The sequence below is a fragment of the Gopherus flavomarginatus genome, chromosome 5 (assembly GCF_025201925.1).
Source record: "Gopherus flavomarginatus isolate rGopFla2 chromosome 5, rGopFla2.mat.asm, whole genome shotgun sequence".
Lineage (NCBI taxonomy): Eukaryota > Metazoa > Chordata > Testudines > Testudinidae > Gopherus > Gopherus flavomarginatus.
Window position 1 is genome coordinate 96067870 of NC_066621.1, and position 18654 is coordinate 96086523.

The 18654-nt window shown below is 41.1% G+C and overlaps 1 protein-coding gene across 7 annotated transcripts in view; it reads left to right on the forward strand.

The window, feature by feature from the left end:
* The window catches only part of ZNF106 (zinc finger protein 106), a 78574-nt gene that overhangs the window by 51251 nt on the left and 8669 nt on the right, over positions 1–18654 (forward strand). For 6 of the 7 annotated variants that reach the window (XM_050954927.1, XM_050954928.1, XM_050954926.1 and 3 more), the window contains 7 exons: positions 847–963; positions 2465–2656; positions 7524–7586; positions 10231–10350; positions 11153–11224; positions 12878–12949; positions 13958–14104. In XM_050954927.1, coding sequence (XP_050810884.1) covers positions 847–963; positions 2465–2656; positions 7524–7586; positions 10231–10350; positions 11153–11224; positions 12878–12949; positions 13958–14104 — 783 coding nt within the window. Of the gene's footprint in view, positions 1–846; positions 964–2464; positions 2657–7523; positions 7587–10230; positions 10351–11152; positions 11225–12877; positions 12950–13957; positions 14105–17201; positions 18388–18654 lie in introns of those variants that run through there. The other variant, XM_050954930.1, reaches the window with a different exon arrangement.

The window sequence follows — 18654 nt, forward strand, 5'->3', positions numbered from 1 at the left end:
TTAACTAGTCAAAGGGGATAAATTGTATTTATCATGCATTTGGATAAATTCTGATATATTGTTTCTGTGATTGACCCCGTATTCTTCAAAGTTCCTGTATCTGTTTTACAGTAACTTAATAATGGCTGGTTTCTGAACAATATCACTGTGCTGCCCCGTTCTACTGGTCAGTTTTTAAATTTAATAGGCTCTTTGCTCAGGCAAAGAAGGTAATGGCAAGTTAAATGAGGTAAGCAGAGGTCATTGAGGTGGAAGACAGACACTTGGAAGTGCACATCTCAGTTAACTTACTGTATTTTTTTCTGACTCTCTCAGTAGTCTATGAAAAGTGCATTTCACTTAGGAGTATAGGCAATACAGCTCTCATGGGAGTCAACAGTGTTCTGAGGGGATGAAGCTGAGCTTCTCATACCAGAGGCAAAGGAGCAAGTTGGAAGAGAGCTGCTTAATCTGGCCTCTGTCAGGGATCAATGAAAGGAAGGTCTCCTGCTGAAATTGAGAGTCAAAGTGGTTCTTGACCTTGAAGGATTGTGGAGTAGATGTCTGCTTCCTATGGACAAATTGTTTTGGGTCACTGATCTATATGGAAAGATAATACCAGCTGGCTATCATTCATGGCACTCCCCCCATGGGGAAATGCTAAGCTAATGCCAGTTGGGTTGGGGTGGGAGTGAGCTCTTGTAACAAGAGTTTCACACAGGCAGAAGCACTTCTCCATTACTGGAAAGAAGCTACACAATTCATAGGCAAGACAAATGACTCATTTCAGTTTTTCCCAGTTATCTAAAAATAGTCTCCCAGTTTTTCCACTAATGACAAAAGCTGTAACTATTTGTTTCTTGTCAGACCAGGGAGTGCATGGAGCAATTTAAATTGGAAGACCGGGTGCTCTGTCTGCATAGTAGATGGCGAATCCTGTATGCAGGCCTGGCAAATGGCAGTGTGGTCACTTTCACCATAAAGGTCAGTATATTTGAAAACTGGAGTGTCAACCCATATTGAAACCGTTTTTTAGCAGGTATCATTCTCTTTTCTTCCCACTCCCATTTCCAATTCCATTTTGTCTCTTGAATAGCAAGAACATTCATAACTATTGCATATCAAGATAGCAGTAAGTAATTTTCTGTTTCGGTATTTGTGTGTCCCTGGATGAACTTTCGCCCCTTCACTTCCTTCCAGCTACCCAGTGTCCTCACAGAATTCCCTTGCCTACCACAAGGTTCCCTTGGGCTGAACTTTTGTGGGTGATAAAGGCTTAATGACACTTGCTTCCCTATGTTCTATGACTCCTCACTAAGACATGAATGGGGTCACTGCAGAATGTATGAGATACAAACCTAGGAGAGAGGTATCCAAACAGGCCTCTAGTTTAGTTTAACAGAAAACTAACCTTAAGGCCACAGAATGGTTTAAATAAAAACACAAACTTATCTCATTATTTGCTTAAGTCAGGGATGGCCAACCTGTGGCTCTGGAGCCACATGCAGCTCTTCAGAAGTTAGTTTGCGGCTTCTTGTAAAGGCACCAACTGGGGCTGGAGCTACAGGTGCCAACTTTCCAATGTACCGGGGGGTGCTCACTGCTCAACCTCTGTCTCTGCCAAGGGCTCTGCCCCCACTTCACCCCTTCCCACCCCCTCCTCAGCCTGCAGTGCCCTCGCTCCTCCTCCCTCCCCTCCCCCCGAGCCTCCTGCACACCACAAAACAGCTAACTGGGAGGGAGGGAAACGTGCTGATTGGCGGGGCTGCGGGTGGCGGGGAGGCTGTGGGTGCGGAATGGGGGAGCTGATTGGGGGCTGTTGACATATTACTGTGGGGCTCTTTGGCAAGGTACATTGGTAAATTCTAGCTCCTTCTGAGGGTCAGGTTGGCCACTCCTGGCTTAGGTTGACTCCAGGCTCATCCTAGCAAAATAAGCTCATATTTTAAGGAGATCTAAAAAGAGGGCTTGTTCTGAGAGCTCAAGAGCAGAAGTATGACGACAGTGAACCTCAAATTATTTTTGCAGAATTTTCACATTAAACCTGAAGAAGCATACTTAATAATCATGTGCTACTTAAAGAATAATGAAATATTTAAGTTCACATGCCTCATCTAGCAATTCTGTTCTTCTTCTAACACTGAAGAATAATGACTATATTTCTTACTACTGGTCAAAGTGTAAGCACAGCTCACTGGAAAGAGGGTAAATTAATTTGTAATGCAAAACAAACTCAGTTATGATAAATTAGGAGTACTTGTTTAGGGGTTCTCAGACGGAATGAAGAATTAGCTTTAGATTTTTAAGATTACATTTTAATCTTTAACAGTATTCCATCAGTAGTAGTAGTTGCATCTTTTTGTCTTTTTAGGTATGTACATGAGTAATATCAGATATGATTCCTGAGACTGAAGGTATATCCTTGAAGAAGGATGGACTCCGTGGTCTACATTCATTTCAATTTTTTGACTTCTTTATTTTGCAGAACAACAAGCAAATCGATATCTTTGAATGCCATGGCCCTAGAGCAGTCAGCTGTCTAGCCACAGCTCAGGAAGGAGCACGCAAGTTGTTGGTAGTGGGGTCCTATGACTGTACTATCAGTGTGCGGGATGCTCGAAATGGACTGCTTCTCCGAACTCTTGAAGGTCATAGCAAAACAATACTCTGTATGAAGGCAAGTACCTTGGGAAGTAACAGTTTTTGACAAATGATGTAGTCACTATATGTTAAGGAGACTATTTACTTCCACCTGATATTTCAGGTACTGTAACGTTTTGATATTCCCATAGATGGGGTTCTCAACCTTTTTCTTTTGAGTCCCCCTCCTCCCCTCAACAGGCTACAAAAATTCCACACCCCATGTATGCCACAAGAACTGTTTTTCTGCATATCCAGTATATTAAAGCCAGGGCCAGCGTTAGAGGGAAGCAAGCAGGCCTATTGCTTGAGGCCCCATGCCACAGGGGGCCCTGCAAAGCTAAGTTGCTCGGGCTTTGGCTTCAACCCCAGGTAGTGGGGTTTGGGCTACAGCCCTGGGCGGCAGGGCTCGGGATTTCTGCCCTGGACCCCAGCATGTCTGATGTTGGCCCTGCTCTCTGATTTATTTTGGCAGACCCCCTGAAATCTGCTTGCGGCCCTGGACTCCTGGTTGAGAACTACTGCCACAGGAAATTTTATCTGTAGTATTGGCTAAAAACAAAAATCCGTTCATTTGTGAAAAAATTCCCCAACTTTGAGCTCCTTCTGCTGGCCCTGCTACCACAATTGCTTTTCTAGTGCTGCTGCTATTGCACTTCATAGTACTAGTGTATGCAAGAGGGATGTTGATTTCAGAAGCCTAAGGGGGTGGTGGAACAATCATCTTGCCAGAAGGAAGAAAGGAAACTTGCCTATTTTGCCTGTAATTCTCTCTGGAAATTTTGAAAAGATAAACTCTATGGAGAAAATACTCACAATGTCCCTTTAGACATATCCCGCCCCCACCCCCCCCCAAAAAAAAAAAAAAAAAAGGCCTTCTCTATATTCAGTTTATACTGGTATAACTAATTGTGGTTAGAAATGTGATTTTTGTGATGGAAATAGTTGTATTGATTCAATCCCACTCCTAGTGTGGACCCTGATATACCAGTGGAAAGCTGCCTTAGACTGGTGTATGGCAATAGCTGTACTGATTTAACTGCATCCACCCTAGGAGGGCTATGTCACTTTAAGTATATAGCTAAAGTGGCACAACTTCTTTTGTGTAGACATACCTTTAATGATCGATTGAATAATGTCCCACTCTAACATAAAGCATGATACATATGTTTTCTGCATTATTTGCCAGCTCTGTCCCTGACTTGCTCTTTTTTCACATTAACTTGCTCCTGCAATCTACAAACATATTGGAGCACATTTATGTGGTCTTCAAACTTTTTTTGCTTAATTTTGTGTGCTTAAAAAGTGCCAGATAGGTAGCAGTGTAGGGTGTTGTCTTGTGTCCACAGAGCAGAGCTGCAGATGCAAAGCACATTTTTCCCCACATAGCCTCATTGTCTTAATCCTGAGCTGAAGTGAATACTTTTTTTATGGGTAAAATCTAGTTTAATCTTTCTGCCCATTCAGTCCTAGGATTCTGAGATTCCCGGTCAATTTGTGTGATGGTTTTGGATTGTGAACACTGAGATCTGTTTGCTAGGAACTGAACTGAGATTACCAACTCATTTCACTTGCCAGTAGCTGGAGCTGGATTTTAACTAGTTATTGAGGAGTGAAAGCATGGATGGTTCTAGGGTTGGTAGTCTGGTATGAAGCTGTGATATTACCCAGGGTACAGTCTGGACTGTTGAACAGCGGTGTCCCCTCAAGTCTGCAACCTGGGATGCCTGTTACACTGCTTTGCTGTAAGAGCAACCCCTCCTGGTCTTTTTACACACAGCCTCCAGCATGTAAATTACTCCCAGTTATATTGTACGAATGCTATAGCCAGGCTCTCCTGAATTGCACTGCAGAGCAACACCAGCAAATTCCCCAGTCCCAGACTTTCCCCCAGAAATGTGTGTCTTACACTGCCCACCACTCTTGTGGAAAATGCAAGCTTATATAAAGTCCATCATTTCATTAATAGAAAATGTGTACAAATCCTGTTATTTCAAATGTAGTTTCCCAAACACGTCAGTCCAAGCACACTGGTTTAGATAAAACAATAAAACAAGTTTATTAACTACAGACAGATGGATTTTAAGTGATTTTCCAAGTAATGAGGCGTAAAAGTAAGATATTAGTTGTGTTTTACTTTTTAATAAGCTAAATGAATTCAAAGCAAAGGTCTCTCTCACCACATGCTTCAGCAGTCTTTCTGGCTGGATTCCTTTTGGCCAGGACCCCTTCCCCAGTTCAGTGTTACTTTCCTTGTCCTTCAGGTGGGTGTTGATGCCCTGGGCAGACAGACAGGGAGGAGTCTCTTGGGGTGCCTGTTCACCTTATAGTTTTCTTTTTCTTTGAAAATCATCTCCAGCTGAGTTTAAGGGGACAGAAAGTCCTATGGAGACTCAGCAGTTTCTTTACCAAGATGTAAATTTCTTGCTCTCACCCTTTTTCCTGCCAAAGAATGGTCACTTGACCAGGTTATAGTCCATTTGATCTTGTTGAAATCTGGCTGAGACATGGGGTTTCTTTTTTGTTTCTGAGGAACTGATTTGTGGCTTTTTTTTGCAGACTTGGAATATGTCTCTGTAATATCATACAGTAGACTTATAACATTACATACAGTGTTGCCAGGCACATTTTACCAGGCCGATAATGATCAGCAAATTGAGTTTTCAAATGATACACCTCACAAGGCATATTTTGTACAAAACTTATAAGTATTGTAAAAGGGGTGAACATAAGAGTACAGATTGTCATAGAAGCCTATCTGCTGCTTAAACAATCTGATGCTTAAAGTATTTGTACTGGGTGAGTTTCATTGTCCTGTTCAGAACAGATTTTGCTGGTCCTCTAACTTCTAAATAAAACAATAGATTTTACCAATAAAGCTGATGATAAAGCATTTTATTTGACCCAAACACACACAATTATATCTTTGCCCGGGATGTGGGATCAATCTTTTTAAATAAAAATTGCAACATTTTGGATGTATGTATATATTAGAGCTGTCAAATGATTAAAATATTAATCTTGATTAATCACACTGTTAAAAAAATTATTTGCGATTAAACAGCAATAGAATACCATTTATTCTGAATATTTTTGGATGTTTACTACATTTTCAAATATATTAAGTTCAATTACAACACAAAATACGAAGTGTACAGTACTCATTTAATATTTATTTTTTATTACAGATATTTGTACTGTAAAAAATGTATTTTTCAATTCACCACATACACAGTGTAGTGCAATCTCTTTTTATCATGAAAGTTTTAACTTACAAATGTAGAATTATGTAGCAAAAAAACTGCATTCAAAAATAAAACAATGTAAAAATTTAGAGCCTACAAGTCCACTCAGTTCTACTTCTTGGTCAGCCAGTCATTCAGACAAACAAGTTTGGTTACAATTTGCAGGAGATAATGCTGTGGGCTTCTTGTTAACAATATCACTTGAAAGTGAGAACAGGCATTCGCATGGCACTGTTGAATTTTTAGTACATCTGGTAACGCCAGTTACATGTGTCCCTTCATGCTTCAACCACCATTCCAGAGAACATGCTTCCATGCTGATGATGGATTCTGTTTGATAACGATCCAAAGCAGTGCAGACTGACACATGTTCGTTTTCGTCATCTGAGTCAGATGCCACCAGCAGAAGGTTGTGGGTGGGTGGTTTGGGTTCTGTAGTTTCCGCATCACATTGTTGCTCTTTTAAGACTTCTAAAAGCATTCTCCACACCTCATCCCTTTCGGATTTTGGACGGCACTTCAGATTCTTAAACCTTGAGTCAAGTGCTGTAGCTACTTTTAGAAATCTCACATCACTATCTTTGGGTTTTATCAAATCTGCAATGAAAGTGTTTTTAAAACAAATATGCTGGGTCATCATCTGAGACTGCTATAACATGAAATATATGCAGAATGCAGGTAAAACAGAGCAGGAGACATCGAATTCTCTTCCCAAGGAGTCCAGTCACAAATTTAATTGACACATTATTTTTTTAATGAGCTTCATCAGCGTGGAAGCATGTCTTCTGGAATGGTGGCCGAAGAATGAAAGAGGCATATGAATGTTTAGCATATCTGGTATGTAAACACCTTGGAACTCCAGCAACAAAAGTGCCATGTGAACACTTTGTTCTCACTTTCAGGTGACATTGTAAATAAGTAAACAAACTTGTTTGTCTTAGCAATTGGCAGAATAAGACATAGAACTGAGTGGACTTGTAGGCTCTAAAGTTTTACACTGTTTTGTTTTTGAGTGCAGTTATGTAACCAAAAAAAAATCTGCATTTGTAAGTTACACTTGCATGGTAAAGAGATTGCACTCCAGCACTTGTATGAGGTGAATTAAAAAATACTATTTCTTTTGTTTATCATTTTTACAGTGCACATATTTGTAATGAAAAATAATGTAAAGTAAGCACTGTGCATTTTGTATTCTGTGTTGTAATAGAAATCAATATTGAAAATGTAGAAAAAAGTCCAAAAATATTTAATAAATTTCAATTGGTATTGTATTGTTGTAAGTGCGATTAATCAGGATTAATTTTTTTGAGTTAATTGTGAGTTAACTACAATTAATTGACATCCCGTGTGTGTGTGTATATATATAATATATAGTGTATGAATGTCACCATTTACCATTTGGGCAGCTTAATGTGTTTCCTAATGTTGTAGCTAGACATTCAATAATTAATTTTTAAGGGTTCTTCACACTAGATTAAAAGATTGGAGGGGAGATAGAGGATACAGGAGAAAGTATTTGTGAAGTCAATACCCCTTGGTGAAATATATTGCTACTTTGAAATAAGCAAATCCTTACTTAAGTAGTGTGTACATGTTTCACTCATATATTAAAAATGATACAGAAGTCAAAACTAACTGTTTTGTTGTCCTCTTTAAAAGGTTGTGAATGATCTGGTGTTCAGTGGCTCCAGTGACCAGTCTGTCCACGCTCACAATATACATGTAAGTCATTCAAATATTTGAAACCCTAAATAGCTTGTATTGTTGAGGTGATAAAAGCAATGAGAATTTCTTTGGAAGCCCATATGCTTAAGAGGATATGGTACTCTTACACTATGTTATATAGTACCTTTCTATCTGAGGAACTCAAAGCACTTTGTAATCATTATCCTTCATTCCTAGGATATTGAAAAATTGGAGAGAGTTCAGAAAAGAGCCACAAGAATGATAAAAGGATTTGAAAATGTGCCTTCTAATGAGGGATTCAAGGAGTTCAATATATTTAACTTATCAAAGAGTAGGTTAAGGGGTGATTTGTTCACAGCCTGTAAGTACCTACATATAGAACAGAAGGCTCTTCAGTTTAGCAAACTGTATTACAAGATCCAGTGGCTGAAAGTTGAAGCCAGACTAATTTAGACTAAAAAGTAAGGCATGCATTTTCAACAGTGAGTAATTAACTATTAGTACAGCTTACCAAGGGTTGTAGTCGGTTTTTCTATCACTAGAAATTCTTTAATCAAGATAAGATGCTTTTCTAAAAGATGTGCTCTAGTTCAAACAGGAACTAATTCAGGAAAGTCTGATGTCCTGTATTATTCAGGAGGTGTGACTAGATGTCGATGGGTCAACTGCAGAGCTAGAAATAGAAATCAGAAATCCTGACTTCCAATCCCCAACTCGCACCAATAGGATTACTCCCTTCTCTCTTTTGAAAATGCTGCCTTGCTTTGAAACAGTATCACAGATTAATTAAAAATGCCAAAAGCCGTGATGGATAGTGATGGACACAGAATAATTAATCTGGTGATGTATTTGATGCCAGTGGTACTGTGGTTAATTCTGTTTAGCAACTGCTGATTCTGCCTCTTAAACTTTGGGGTGGGGGCAAGTACCAGTTCCGAGTGGTTGTGGTAATATGTTTGCAAGTGAACTTTGTCACAAATTATGCTTTACCGAATGGAGCAGAAAGTTGGAAATGAGGAAACTATAGGACGTCTAGGAAACCGCAGCTGGTAACTTCAGGTCATGCTTTGGTTTGACTTTGTGTTTCTATAAGCAAGGTAAAAGCTACTGCAATTACTTTTTAAGTGAGATACGTACTTGAAAAATATATAATGTTCAATTAAATTTATCAAGTGGGCATGAGTAAGCATTTAAAACTTTGAAAAGGAGCTTGCCCAAGACTAAAGTTAGCACTGCAGCAATTATAAAGGCAGTTTAAATAGGTACTGCTGTACTTGGCTGGGAGGGGCAGGAGAAAGATGGGGACTATCCCTTTCTCCAGAATCCCTTGGACCTGGAGCTGTGAAGGGGAGACCCTCATCTGGGGGCAGTAGGAGCCATATGGCTGCCTACTACTTGGGGAATTCTGCACCAAAAAATTAACAATTCTACACACACTATTTTAAAGTTCTGCTTATTTTATTTGTCAAAATAACGCAATATAATCACTACAGTTTAAATTATTTTGGTAATTTATTTCAAAATACCTGTCAACAAGTATGTCATCAATACAGACAACAGCAAAAAAGAAAGTTTAAAGAAACCCCTACAACAACCCAGTTCCAGCTGGGGGTTGCTGGAGGGAACTGGGTGGAGACCTCAGAACCCAGACACCTGCACTCCCATCCTCCAGAGCCTAGCTGCAGGGCATCCCCCTGCCCAGACACCAGTATCCCCCTAGAGTCCAGACACAGGGCATCCCTCAGCCCCTACACCCACAGACCCCTCCTGCGAGAGCCCAGCTGCAGGGCAGCCCCTGGACACCATTCCCCTCCTTGGACCACATGGACCACCGCTGTGGGGCAGCTCCCAGCCCAGAAACGAGCACCCCCAGAGCCTTTCCTCTCCCCAGCTTCTTTACTTTCCTGCTGGGGCCCATGGTGTGTGGCCCTACCCTTCCTCACCCTTTACCAGAGCTGGCTGGGTCTCCCAGGCCCCCTCCTTTCCGGAAGAATGAGAATCACAGAGCATGCAGCCTCCAGCCCCACCAGGCTGGGTGTTCTGCTCACTGCAAGTTGAGCTCTGCAGAGTCCAGTGGTGGCCAGAAATTCTGCAGTGGCACAGAATTGCCCCAGGAGTAAGGATTCTCTTTCCCTCCCAACCATGTGGCTGTGGGAAAAGAAACTGCAGGGAGGAGTTGGCCTGAGACTGAAGCCAGCAGAGCAGTTGCAGAAGCAGTTTGACCAGGAATGTCAGATGCTGCTACGGTCATCACAGTGCTTTCTGCAGTTTTCACATTGAACATTCTTTCTCCTGTGGTGATTTGGCTGTTCATCATGTCTCCCCTGCCCTTCTTTTGTTTTGCCTTTTAGCAAATTCCCTCCATAACAAAAAACCAAAAGATTTAAGTAACAAACAATAAATACAAATAATCATGGCACTAATATGATGTTGCATACTATTACTCTGCTCGTATGTTGTATCCCTTTTCCTGCCTTATCTATTTAGATTGTAAGCTCTTTGGGATGGGGTGTTTGTATGGTGCTATATACAATGGGGCCTTGTTCTTTGTTAACCCCTAGGCACTTATGTAATATAATGAATAATAAAACTATTATTTCAATGAGAAACCTGCAGACTTGCTGTTTGCATCTGTTTTCATGATTTAATGGGTGTTTCTTTCTTTCTTGTCTTGACACAGACAGGAGAGCTGGTACGAATCTATAAAGGCCATAATCATGCAGTAACTGTTGTGAACATCCTAGGGAAGGTGATGGTAACTGCTTGCTTGGATAAATTTGTCCGTGTTTATGAGCTACAGGTAAGAAAATAAATGATGTCCAGGAACAGAACTTATCTATTCCATTTTTTGTACATTTCAGAAGGTCCCAAGCAAAATACCATGTTAATTATCTTTACTTCCTAGTTTCCAGCCCCTCCCTCTTCTACCACTTAAAATTCTCAACCTCCTTGACCAATGAGCTATGGGGTTTTGAAATAAATCAACAGATAATCACTTGCATCAGCCAGGCTGGTTCTCTGGTTGCACTCATTTTAACTATAGAAGAAACTAACTGGTTTTTTTTTTCCAAATGATTCTGGACAATTAGTTTTCTGTTCTTTGAAAGGCTGAGTGGCATGTAGTCTGTCCCTGTAAACTGGATCAGCTTAATGGCCACTCCCTAGTAGTCAGTACTCTCATGCGAAAAACGGGTTGGATTCTCATATTTCTTGCATGTTGACTTGGCAGGAGCTGGGAGGACCAGGGAGGCAATATTATCAGCCCCTGAAGAACAAATGCTTTTTATTGCTGAACAATCCCTCCAACTGATTAGTGGTGTTGACAGGTTCTGAAAGGAGTCCAATCTAGCCTTTCAATAGGCCTGAAAGAGTAGGCTAAGGAAAAATGGTGGGATCCTTGCCATTAATTAAGAAATTAATAGCGTATAGTAGATAGTACAATGTGATTGCAGAGTGTGGCACCCATGAGGCCCTTACAAGCCTTGTGTAATAATCAGTGCTCCTAACTCTTAAAAAGTATCTGATTATGCAAGCCAATAAAAAATGCCTGCAAAATGTCAAACTATTAAATGCCCAACATTTTGTTTTCTTTTCTTCCCAAGTCTCATGACCGTTTGCAAGTCTACGGAGGACACACAGATATGATCATGTGCATGACTATTCATAAGAGCATGGTAACTCTCCTCCTTTCATTGATCTAAAATAGAAAGTCTTGTTTGTTAGCTGATGATAGTGTTGATTTCAGAGTTTATTGATATCAGTGGTAGATGATTTAATTATTTTAACTTTCCTGATTTGACTAGAGGGAGGACCATTTATAATGGCAGTCAAAAGAATAATGATAATAATGATGATGATAAATAATAAAGAAAAGCTGTTTATATACCAGCTAAATATAGCAATGTAGCAATTCTGGAAAATAGTTCATATGCTAAATTGTGTTGGGAAAATTGAGCTCTGTTTGATTGCTAATATTTTATCATAATTTCATGACTAGACATAAGGCATTAATTTCATCTTCATAGTGTACATCATTACAATAATCAGAACAGTTAAAGTATTAAAACCCTAAGTAATTCTTGAAGTGTGTCTGCCCTGTTTCAGACATTTTCTCTAGCAGCTATATGCCTAGACTTAGTAGGACTTCACTCACAGTCAAACCGCTTCCAACTTTCAGGACCATACTTTCAAATTAGCACATGCTGAAGTACATGAAAATTTTTTAACTGACTTAGGTATACAAATACCCTGATGCACATGCTGGTTAGGGTATAGTAGTGTACACAAAGATCTGAGTACTTGCCTGCTTAAGCTGGACACCCTTAAAAACTCTTGTGAATGTGCAGTTGAAAACTTGTTCCTGAACTTTGATAAAATGATAGTTAAAATGGAAAGTGCTTAATATTTCTGATTTTCAAATTTGTAATAACAAAAGAGTGACGTGTAGGAAAACTGAGAACCAATGCACTATGGGAAATGTGTATTTTTTCTCCTAGCCCCGCTTCTCATGGGGCTGAAGTTGAGATTTAACTATGCCCAAGCTGTGTGATTGTGGTCTAAGATTTATGCTGTACCATATTTCTGAGATGCTTTAGGCATCTGGACACAAATGAAGCTTCAGATTAGCAGTCAGTGAAGTGTACTATACAGTGGACATTCTCTCACTCGTCTGTATCTGTTTGAACACTAGAGTATAGTCCCTTCCCTGCAGCAGATAGATAATTGATATCTTCTGATAGTGGAAATAAGAAATAATGCATCATATTCTCAACTATCTGTTAGCTTCACATTTCTCCAAAATTAAAAATTGAACTATTAGCCATCAGTTTACTGCTGTTTATTAGAGATCAGAAACAGCAAACTTCTGGATGGTCTCTAAACCAGTTAGATACTGGTTTACAGACCAAGTCCTGGAAATGTCTTTAAGGGACTCTGTCAGGTTGAAGAATAATTTTTTAACTTACCTGTTCATAACACTACTAAAATTGAGAGGATTTTTACAATCTAATTTACATTATAAACAGCAAAAAAAAAAAAAAAAAAAAAAGTTTTGCTTTTAGTTTGTATATGGAAATAGGTGAATTAATTTCTCATTTTGGTTCTCTACATGTTTCAGGCGTGCAGTGGGGTTTTGGAATCAAAACTCTTTCAGTGACTTTGTTCAAAAAACAATATTTTTAAATGTTGGATCTTAGAAGTGTTTCAAAATTGGAAACCTTAAGTGCATAGGCTTTCTACTTCATATGTTTCATACTTGGTCTTTTTGCCTGTTATCTCTTTAGAAACACATCTTTATTTTTTTCTCTTTCATAATTTTTTCTTCACAGATCTACACTGGCTGCTACGATGGCAGTGTCCAAGCTGTGCGGCTTAACCTGATGCAGAATTACCGTTGCTGGGTAAAGGACAAAGCATTTCTAGTGTTCAATTCTTTATCCTTCTTTATTATAGTTTCTAGACCAATCTCCTGTGTCTGGACAGAAATCAAGGGAATAGAACAGATTCATTTTCATTATTTTTTTTTAGAGCACTCTTTTGGTTTTGCCAGTCACACATTATTTAAGCTCCACTGTGAAAATAGTTTAATCTCTCGGAGCAGTTGCCTTGCCAGGAACCCTATAGTAGATGGCAGATGCTCTGGTTTGAGGTAGATAAGAGATCATTTTTTAAAATCTTTCTCTTATATTGACCATTCCAAGCTGAGTGTGTGGCATGTGCCAACTTGTGAAACAGAAAGCTTTTACTGCACCCACTGTGCACAGAAATAGTTGCACTAATGTTAGCAACATTAGTCTTGCATTTAAATCTTGTTTTGTTTTCTTTAGAAACAAAAACCTCTTACCTTCTGTTTTTCTGGACCACTAGATATTTTCAGTTGCACAATAACGTCGTAGTGCCAAAGAAGTGCACTTTTGTTTCTGGTTAATTTTCGTGTTGGCAAGTTTAATGGCTGTAAAGCTCCATTGAGAGCCCATTTGTTCTAGACTTAGCTTGACTAGAAAAGACAACACAGGGCCTTATGCAACTGTTGCACCAATTTTATTCCTCCCTAAAACTGGTGCTAATGGAATCATAGAATCATACCGTTCGAAGGGACAGCAAGAGTCATCTAGTCTAAATCCCTGTCAAGATGTCATTGTTGTGGCTAAACCATTTACCCTCCTTTTGAAAACCTCCAGTTAAGAAACTCCCACAACCTCCCAAACCAGTTTGGAGATGTGGACTCTAGTTTGATATGAGGAAGGATGAAGTGTGGAGACAATGTGTGAAAGAAACTCTCTTTGGTGGAATATTGTTGGGCAGCAGGAATGAAAGTATTATCTGACTTCTCTTTCTCTTCCCCTCCTCCCTCACCTTCCCTTCTCCTCCCCTCCCCCCCGGCTTATTACGATACACTCTCCCGCCAGTGGCATGGATGTTCACTGATATTTGGAGTTGTGGACCACCTGAAACAACACTTGCTAACAGATCACACCAACCCACATTTTCAGACCCTAAAATGTCGCTGGAAGAACTGTGATGCCTTTTTCACTTCCAGGAAAGGTTCCAAGCAGGTACGTGGTGAAGAAATTTGGATTTGCATGGTGATCTAGTGGAAAGCAGAGTAAGAAAGTATACAGGATGATAGAATCTTAGATATAAAGTACAGACTATGTTACCATAATTTGGACTTGCTTATTTTCCATGTAAGACCCTACTAATGGTCAAATCTTGATAGCCTCAGTCATGCAGATAGTTTAATTGAATTCAGTAAAAGTATTTATATAAGCAAGTTCAGCAGGACTTGACCCTCAATATACAATTCCCAGTGCACCCTTAGTCTATTCTGAGACACATGGTCGTTTTAAAACCAGTATAAAATAATACACACAGTTTGTTGCTGATAGTTCCCACAGTGTGGTTGGCATTTTCCAAACGTTAAAGAAGCCACTGTGCTTGTGCCGAGGAATGTAAATTTGCCTTTTAAAGAAAAGCGTAACTGTTGCCTTTTTAACTGGGTTTTTATTCCATGATTTGCTGTCTTTTAAGTGAAAATAATAATAATTCTTTTTCTCCATTTTTGGGAAGCACTCCTTCTTGGAACAGACCTAAAATGGCTGGTTTTGTTTAACAAATTAAATACAGATGATGCAAAAAGATTTCTGAATCAGTGTTAGCAAAGCTGGGAGAACTGTGGTTTTCATTGGCCAGAACTAGAAAAAGGGAGTACGAGAGCCTGACGTTACCTGGATTAAAGTATAAAGGAAAATCTGCCATGCTTAGCAATTAAACCATTCTGATTCTAGGCCTTCTTTTTGTTGAATGCTATAGAAAGTACACAGTGAAGAGAGGTTTGTTTGAGGACTGAAAAGCAGAACTGAAGTCTTTCATCAATCTTCTAAAATCTATATACAGTGAAAACAGCCCCCCAAGAGCAAATCTCAAAAATTCTAAATTAAACTGTAGTTTGGAGATGAGAAGGAATATATAATCATAGGGCCAGGCTTTGCTACCTTCTTTCCTTTTTTTTTTTTGTTTTTTTGAAAGGATAGGATTATTCACTGAACTGCATACCATTCAACGTGAGCATGGTGGCAGAATGTAACCCAAATTAGTTTTATGAAAACTGATAATAGCTGGATCTCCATTGGGATTACTAATGTACTTTTTATATATTATACTTCAGAAAAGGGAAGAGAATTGGCCTCTTAAAGTATTCATGGGTAAGGCTATGTTTTAGTCATTGGTATTTTTAGTAAAAGTCATGGACAGGTCACGGGCAGTAAACTAAAATTCACCGCCTGTGACCTGTCCATGACTTTTACTATATACCCCTGACTAAAATAGGTAGGTGGGGTGTGTGTGTGTGTGTGTGTTAGGACTGAGGTGCAAGTGCTAGGGGGAAGGGCTGGGTGGTGCTGCAGATGCTCGGGATGGGTGCTGCGGGTATGGGGGTGGGGAGGGGTTGACAAGGCTGAGACAAGTTCCCTACCCAGCTCTTGGGAATCTGCAAGCTCCAGCTCCTAGCTCCATGTGCTGCCTCTGCTCTGCCCCAAACCCCAGTTCTGCATCTCCCATTAGCTGGGAACTATGGCCAATGGGGGTGCGGGGGCAGTGCTGCAGGAAGGGGCAGCACATAGAGCTAAGAGCTGAGCGAGGGGAGTTCCTGTCCCCCTTCTGGGAAGCCTCCCCCCCCCCCAGATCAGCACCGCCCTGCACCCTGACCTCCTAGCCCTGAGCCCCCCCTACCTAAACTCCTGCTGCTGGGGGGGGAAGGAGGGGGTAAGAATGTCCTAGCAGGCATTCTCGGGCAGCTCCCAGGCCAACAGCACAGGCTACTGCAGACGGAAAGTAACAAAATCCATGATCTCCGTGACAAACACTGAGCCTTATTCATGGCTATCAAATTGTGCATGTAGCTAGTATTTGTAATCATGTTATCTTACTTAATTACTCTCCTCCCTTCACTGTTTTCCCTCCCCCATTCCCACCTACTGTATACATTCCCTTGTTGCATCTTTAATTGTACTATAAGTTCTTTGGGGCTGGAATCATGTCTCCTTCATATTTCACTCCTGGGGGGATTCTGCACCAAAAAATTAAAAATTCTGTGAAATTCTGCATGCTTTTTAAATTGCTCAGACTTCCACACGTGAGTCATACAGTTTTTCTAGTCATTGTCCTGGACCTGTCTGGGTACTTTGAGAAGTGCTTGGTTCTGATTGTCGTGACCTTTTATTGACTGTTAGGTACATGTTTAATTTGCCCTCAGTTCTGTTCTTTTTTTTTTTTTTTTTTTTTTTTTAAATGGGTAAGTAAAATAAATCCTGAGCTGTAATCTAACCCCATTGTGTCACTTTGGCACAGGAAAAAAGTGAGAGAACACATATATCTTCCCTAGCTGATTGGCTCCTTTACATCACGCTGGCAATGTAGGGAATTTAAAACTTTCACAGGTTTTATGCTCCTAGGGAAATTGACTGAGAATGGGAACAGTTACCCAACAATAGCAACATTAACAACATATAACATTAAAGGTCAGGCTACTACATTTCTGTCTCAGAGAATGAGATCAATTAACCGTCAACAGCACCTTTAACAATAAGAACAGGAGTACTTGTGGCACCTTAGAGACTAACAAATTTAACAATGTTACTAACTACAGTCAGGCTGCTAGTGCATCAGAGAATGAATCAATTAACTCAGGCTCGGCTGCTACATTTTGTGCCTCTAGCCAGCCTTGTGCATAATAAAAAGCCCTACCCTTCCACATCAGTGAGCTGCAGTAGCAAGGGAGAGGGACAATGTGTGTCTCTCTCGCTCTCTCTCAAGATATGTCTTCACTAGGGGATTATTCTGATTTTACAGAAACCATTTTTTTAAAACAGATTGTATAAAGTTGAGTGCACGCGACCATATTAAGCACATTAATTTGGCGGTGTGCGTCCATGTACCCAGGCTAGCGTCTATTTCCTGAGCGTTGCACTGTGGGTAGCTATCCCATAGTTCCCGCAGTCTCCCCCGCCCATTGGAATGCTGGGTTGAGATCCTAGTGCCTGATGGGGCAAAAAACATTGCCGCTGGTGCTTCTGGGTACAGCCTCACCTCTCCCTCCGTGAAGGCAGCAGCAGCCAACCGTTTCGTGCCTGTTTTCCTGGGTGAACTGTGCAGACGCCATTCCACGGCAAGCATGGACCCTGCTGAGCTCAAGACAGCAATCATGGACATTTTAAATACCTCACGCATTCTCGTGCAGTCAATGCTGAACCAGGACCTGCAAAGCCAGGTGAGGAGGCAATGGCTACGGCAGAGCGGCGACGAGAGTGATGAGGACATGGACACAGAATTCTGTCAGACTGCAGGCCCCCTGCGCTTTGGAGATCCTGCTGGTAATGGGGCAGGTTCTAGCCATTGAACGCCGATTTTGGGCCCAGGAAACAAGCACTGACTGGTGGGACCACATAGTGTTGCAGATGTGGGACGATTCCCAGTGGCTGTGAAACTTTCGCATGCGTAAGGGCACTTTCATGGAACTTTGTGACTTGCTTTCCCCTGCGCCAGAATACAAAGATGAGAGCAGCCCTCACAGTTGAGAAGCGAGTGGCAATAGCTCTCTGGAAGCCTGCAATGCCAGACAGCTACCGGTCAGTCAGGAATCAATTTGGAGTGGGCAAATCTACTGTGGGGGCTGCTTCGATGCAAGTAGCCAAAGCAATCACTAAGCTGCTGCTACAAAAGGTTGTGACTCTGGGAAGTGTGCAGGTCATAGTGAATGGCTTTGCTGCAATGGGATTCCCTAACTGTGGTGGGGAGATGGAACCCATATCCTTGTCCTGGCACCGGAGCACCAGGGCACCCACTACATAAACCGCAAGGGGTACTTTTTCTTAGTGCTGCAAGCACTGGTGGATCACAAGGGACGTTTCACCAACATCCACGTGGGATAGCCGGGAAGGGTTCATGATGCTCACATCTTTAGGAACGCTACTCTGTTTAAACAGCTGCAGCAAGGGAATTACTTCCCAGACCAGAAAATAACAGTTGGGGATGTTGAAATGCCTGTTGTTATCCTGGGGGACCCAGCCTACCTCTTGATGCCATGGATCATGAAGCCATACACAGGCAGCCTGGACAATAGTCAGGAGCTGTTCGGCAACAGGCTGAGCAAGTGTAGAATGTGCATTTGGCCATTTAAAGGTGCGCTGGCACACATTACTGACTCGCTCAGACCTCAGCCAAACCAATGTCCCCATTGTTATTGCTGCTTGCTGTGTGCTCCACAATCTCTGTGAGAGTAAGGGGGAGACCTTTATGGCGGGGTGGGAGGCTGAGGCAAATCACCTGGCCGCTGATTACACACAGCCAGACACCAGGGCGATTAGAAGGGCACACCAGGAAGCAGTGCGCATTAGAGAAGCTTTGAAAACCAGTTTCATCACTGGCCAGGGTACAGTGTGACTGTTTGTTTCTCCTTGATGAAACCCACCCCCCCCTTGATTGACTCATCCCCTGTAAGCCACCCCCTCCACAGCCCCCTTCGATCACAGCTTGCTTTCTAAAGAAATAAAGTCACGCTCGTTTAAAAATCATGTATTCTTTATTACTTAATTATAAAAAGAGGGAG